At 34.9% G+C, this 5,551-nt stretch overlaps 1 protein-coding gene across 1 annotated transcript; it reads right to left on the minus strand.

Annotated features, from left to right (window-relative positions):
• Positions 1–275: 275 nt before the first annotated feature.
• On the minus strand, positions 276–5,282 carry LOC111993348 (tubulin beta chain). The gene is made up of 4 exons (XM_024025190.2): positions 5,032–5,282; positions 3,479–3,894; positions 1,582–1,851; positions 276–1,224 (listed from the first exon to the last, which is right to left on the minus strand). The coding sequence occupies exons 2-4, from the start codon at positions 3,870–3,872 to the stop codon at positions 545–547; spliced, it is 1,344 nt and encodes a 447-aa protein (XP_023880958.1). The 5' UTR covers positions 3,873–3,894; positions 5,032–5,282; the 3' UTR covers positions 276–544.
• Positions 5,283–5,551: the final 269 nt, after the last annotated feature.

Genomic DNA, 5,551 nt, shown 5'->3' on the forward strand with positions numbered 1-5,551 from the left:
CTCTTATGGTAGCCATCTCTTGATAATGATATGAAACACAGTCCTGCTACAAGTTTAGTGAAAAACGTTTTGAATTTGTCTGGGTCGGTGCCCTTCACGTCTCTTCAGCTTGAATTGATGGCATGCTTAAATGTAGGCACTATCTGAAGCTTCTTGGAAGAGTTGTCATGACAAAATAATGAGTCAAATACAAACATCATTTACTTTTGAAGATTTCTTTGGGGGTCCAGAGTGACAATGGCGTCTGGAGAAGAATGCTTGGGACACGCATCAAAGAGACTAATACCAAGTAGCAAAGACTTGGTTCATATACATCACATTAGATATACAGCCAGAGAAAGGCAATTTGATAGGAGGGACTTATAAAGTATAGAGAAAAACAAAAATCACTAGGGGGGCCAAAACAGTGCATACAAATGGACTAGTTTAGAAGTGTCCCTAAACGTTTTTGCTTGCACTTTATAGCCACAGATAATATTTAGAAGACATAAACTTCAATAAGTACTACTTGTATCATCCCAAACAGTAACTTGGGTGAACAACTTCAGTTCTCAGTGCCCACATCATCATCATCATCTTCATATTCATCGTCCTCATCAACTGTTGCATCCTGGTACTGCTGATACTCCGCGACAAGATCATTCATGTTACTCTCTGCTTCGGTGAATTCCATCTCATCCATTCCTTCTCCAGTGTACCAATGCAAGAAAGCCTTCCTCCTAAACATGGCCGTGAACTGCTCACTCACTCTCCTGAACATCTCCTGTATAGAGGTTGAATTCCCAATGAAAGTCGAAGCCATGGCAAGCCCTTTTGGTGGGATGTCACAAACACTAGACTTCACATTGTTGGGAATCCATTCAACGAAGTAGGAAGAGTTTTTGTTCTGCACATTCAACACCTGTTCATCAACTTCTTTGGTGCTCATTTTGCCTCTGAACAAGGCTGATGCTGTGAGGTATCGGCCATGTCTTGGATCAGCTGCGCACATCATATTCTTGGCATCCCACATTTGCTGTGTCAGTTCGGGGACAGTAAGCGACTGGTACTGCTGTGATCCTCGAGAGGTCAGAGGAGCAAAACCAACCATGAAGAAGTGCAGACGTGGGAATGGTATCAAGTTCACCGCTAACTTCCGGAGGTCTGAGTTCAATTGACCCGGGAATCGCAAACAACAAGTCACTCCACTCATTGTTCCCGAAATTAGATGATTCAAGTCCCCGACTGCCACAAAAAAAACAAAGAAAATAATTAAATTACTACAAATTTTACTATAAAAGTTTACAAACTGATGTGCCAATAAATGTAATTGGTGTCACTTCAAGCAATAACAACAAAGCATATTAATTATTGTTTTATAATTGGTTAGTTTGTAAGGCTTATGATGTACTAAATGATGATGTTTAAATGTTAATGAGTGGTTGGAATGATCAAAACAAGAATTAGCAAGCCTCGTGCCAACTATTTGGATTCTGCATAAGCATAACTATAAGTCAAGTTTAGATCATGTTGAAATTCTTTAAAAGAACCAAATATATTTGAAATCTCAAAAGTCTACATTGCTATATGAAGTTTACTTACAGTTTGGGGTGGTGAGTTTAAGAGTCCGAAGGCAGATATCATAGAGTGCTTCATTGTCAAGAACCATACATTCATCAGCATTCTCTACAAGCTGATGTACAGAAAGTGTGGCATTGTATGGCTCCACAACAGTGTCTGACACTTTAGGAGATGGAAAGACAGAGAATGTGAGCATCATTCTATCCGGGTATTCTTCTCTAATCTTTGAAATGAGCAGAGTTCCCATTCCAGATCCTGTTCCACCTCCTAGTGAATGACAAACCTGAAATCCTGCATTCACAATCAAAAGAGTTACAAAGAGTTATAAGGCTATTCTTTGAAGAAAGAATGATTTCTATGATCACTAATATTGAAGATTATATGGAGATTTTGTTTCATTTCATAAGTGATGAGCCGAGTTCACACCTTCTTCACAATAGTGTAATAAAAATGACTCATTTTGCCCATCAATTCTACCTCAAATGGCATTTTTTTTCCATCATTTTTCTTAAGAATGGACGAAAAATGAGATCATGGGTTCAAAACCTATTATAAGTAAATTACTGGTATATGATTTAGAAAAAAAAAAAAAAATCTAAAATTACCAAGGAGGTGGATATTCTTTTTTCACCTTCTTGGTAAATAACAAACATGACATCACTTCAAACAAGTTAGAGAACATAACATTTTTACAACTATTGACATAACTTAATGTAATTGGTGCATAATAAAAGTAGAGTTAATCAAAATGTGCATTAATAAAAGTAGTGTTAATCAAAGTAAAAATAATCTTACTCCTCCAAATACAATGAATCATGTTAACAATTGCGAAAAAAGATTAAAAAAAAGTATATGGTGTCTGTAACCTTACTCTTTAGGCTCAAAACTACATTTCTAGAAAAAATTACCAAATTGTATCACAAGGCTGTTGACTTGGCCTTTCGTTTAACTTTTACCATCTCAATTTGGAAGTTCACGGGTTTAAACTTTAAATATACACCTTGGAGTCACTAGACGTACCCCTGGCGGGCCAATTTATTTTCTCTAAATTTTCAACATCTATAATTTTTCTGCATAAATACTATTGGTTTAAAAATAGTCTATCAACAAAACTATACATTTGATCAATTGGCTTAAGTGGCCTTTGCCCCATAGACCATAGTGTTAATTCGACTGAATACGCCATAGCCTACCATGGCTGTCCTTTATCCAAAAGATTTTATGTTGTCATGATTCCCAAATGTTTAGCAGCAAAGTCATAGAGACATGTTTGGAGTTTGACAGTTACTAAAACCAAAGACGGCCCTGCTGCCCAGGCATGATTATTAATTAAAAACACAAATTAAAAATAATTAATAAAAAAAATGACGAGAAGAGGAAGACAAAATCTATAAGACTAAAGAAATTATATATCGTTTGGGCAAACCAGGTAATTTGCTTATGAGAATAATGAATAAATGATTAAAATGACTGTTAGTTTAAATTTTTGAAATAATAGATAATTTATCAATATATTTAAATACAAGAGATTGGTTCATTCATTTAATCTTCTCTCGAAATTGAAATTCCAAAAGATTAAATTTATTGGGTTTTGTTTCTTTTTTTTTTGTTGGGTGCACCTTTCATATTCACTAATTAATTGTTTAATTCTCTATTTGTCCAATTTCCAATTTCATATTATTTAGTCATTTTGGTTTATGGTATGATCACAAAATCAAATTTTGGACATAATTATCAACGTTTACAAATCATAGGACTAGGAAAAATGATTTGGCATCACAAGCCACAACCACAACACATACCATGCAAGCAGTCACAAAATCCAAGTATTTCAAAACATGGATCAAGACCATATTTAACACCAGGATCTTGATTTTTGAGGATGAAAATTCACTACACAAATAAACAAATACATTACCTTGCAAGCAATCACAATTCTCAGCTTCCTTCCTCACAACATCAAGAACCGAATCAATAAGCTCGGCGCCTTCGGTGTAATGGCCCTTAGCCCAATTGTTTCCGGCCCCGGACTGGCCGAAAACAAAGTTATCGGGCCTAAAAATCTGGCCATAAGGGCTACTCCTAATGCTGTCCATGGTGCCTGGTTCAAGGTCCATAAGCACAGCCCTTGGCACGTACCTTCCACCACTAGCCTCATTGAAATAAACATTCACTCTCTCAAGCTGTACTTCTGAGCTTCCTATGTATTGCCCACTTTGATCAATCCCATGTTCATCACAAACAACTTCCCAAAACTTTGAACCGATTTGGTTCCCACATTGCCCTCCCTGAATATGAAGAATCTCACGCATTTTCGGATTGGTACGAAGTTAACTGTCTCAAAATACAATATGAGAGAAATGTCAAGTGTGGTGGATTTTTTTGTAACTGCCTTACGGTAGTTTATTTATAGAATGGCTTGGGAATGATCATACGGTGGAGATTGATTAGTTGAGGGGTCTGTTAAAATTACATGATTGCCCTTTTGTGGGGGGTGAGAGATTGGAGTGGGAACTTTGTGATCAACCGGCTGAGGTTTGACCGTCTAGTGACTGGTTTGAGATAGATAGTGTGTGTTCATTTAGTGTGGTGGTTTGTTGTGCAAGAGATGACACTTGTAGATTCTTCATTCATCATCGCTGGCTTCAAAGGGCAGTTATGGATTTATCATTTATCCTTTTGAATTTTTTTTTTTTTGAAAAGGGAGGGATTTAGATCTTTTCTATTGTCTCACACGTATCAAGTTATTATTAAGAAAAATTCTTTAAAAGTGGTCCCAAGATATCATGTTGGCAAAAGGTTTCGAATTCAAAATTTTATCAAAGTATGATAGAACTTAAAAAAAAAAAAAAAACCATTTAGACTTTTAAGAATTAAAAGCTTATAATAAAATTCAAAACTAAATTAAAGTTAAAATTTTATTTTCATCACTAATTTTTGAATGAATTTTGTTTTTTTCTCTAAACTATTGAAAATGTTTCATCCATCAAGTTTCAATTTAAAAAGTTCTCTTATCATCTCTAATATATTGTAAAAAGTTTTTTTTTTCCTTCCTATTTTTGTAAATTATTGGAAAGATCTATTTAAAAGGTTTTAGGAACAAAATATGAAATTTCTAAGGTTTGGAAATGAAAAGTGAAATTCATGCAGTTTAAGAACAAAAAAAAAAAAAAAAACCTTAAATCAATTTATTTGATTATTAATTCTTATTCCATTTGGTCTAATAATTGGCTTCCTCCGATGCCATGATAATTAGATTGATTTTTATAAAATTAATTTTTTTTTACCCAATTTGCCCCCTCTCATTCTCTCTAGACCCTTAATCTGACAGGAAAATTAATGTCTTCCTCTCATCATTTATAGTTTTATAATTTTATTATTTCATCAAAATCCACCCAAATGAAGAAAGCATATTAAAAAAAAACCATTAAATGCTATATTGAAAAAGGAAAAAAATAAAAAAAAAAGTACCTGAAAAGCCCAATGATCTTTGGCCTGTTTTCTTTTGAACCAATTTTTTTGTCTCTCAACTTTCTGTGACATAAAGAATCTCACAAAAAAGTGTTCGTGAAATCAGCGATTTCTATATTTGATAAAAGGCTTGAAAGGTTCTGTAATGGTTTTTGGCTCTCCTAGCTTTTACTCAGTTGGAACCAAAATTATGAAAATGATATTTTGGAGGTTGAGGTTGAGATTGATGACATACCGATTTGGTGTATTAGTATTCTTTGATGATGGAGTTGAAGACCATTTGTATATGGCGGGGTCCATGGGATGGTTAGTTGAGAATAGGTGTGTGGGGAGAGATATTAGATAATATGTTGCGTTTATTTGAATGTTACAAAATAGCCCGCGGGTCAATGGGCGGCCGACCTATTGTTACCGAGGCCATGGGTAGCACATTAGCACAGTAAATCAAGTAGTGTGTTAGTTTTTATGGCCATGGGTCAATGAGCTAACTCAGTGGCCCAGCCCAACAACTTAAAATTCA

This window comes from Quercus suber, unplaced genomic scaffold (assembly GCF_002906115.3).
Source record: "Quercus suber isolate HL8 unplaced genomic scaffold, Cork oak 2.0 scaffold_196, whole genome shotgun sequence".
Classification (NCBI taxonomy): domain Eukaryota; kingdom Viridiplantae; phylum Streptophyta; class Magnoliopsida; order Fagales; family Fagaceae; genus Quercus; species Quercus suber.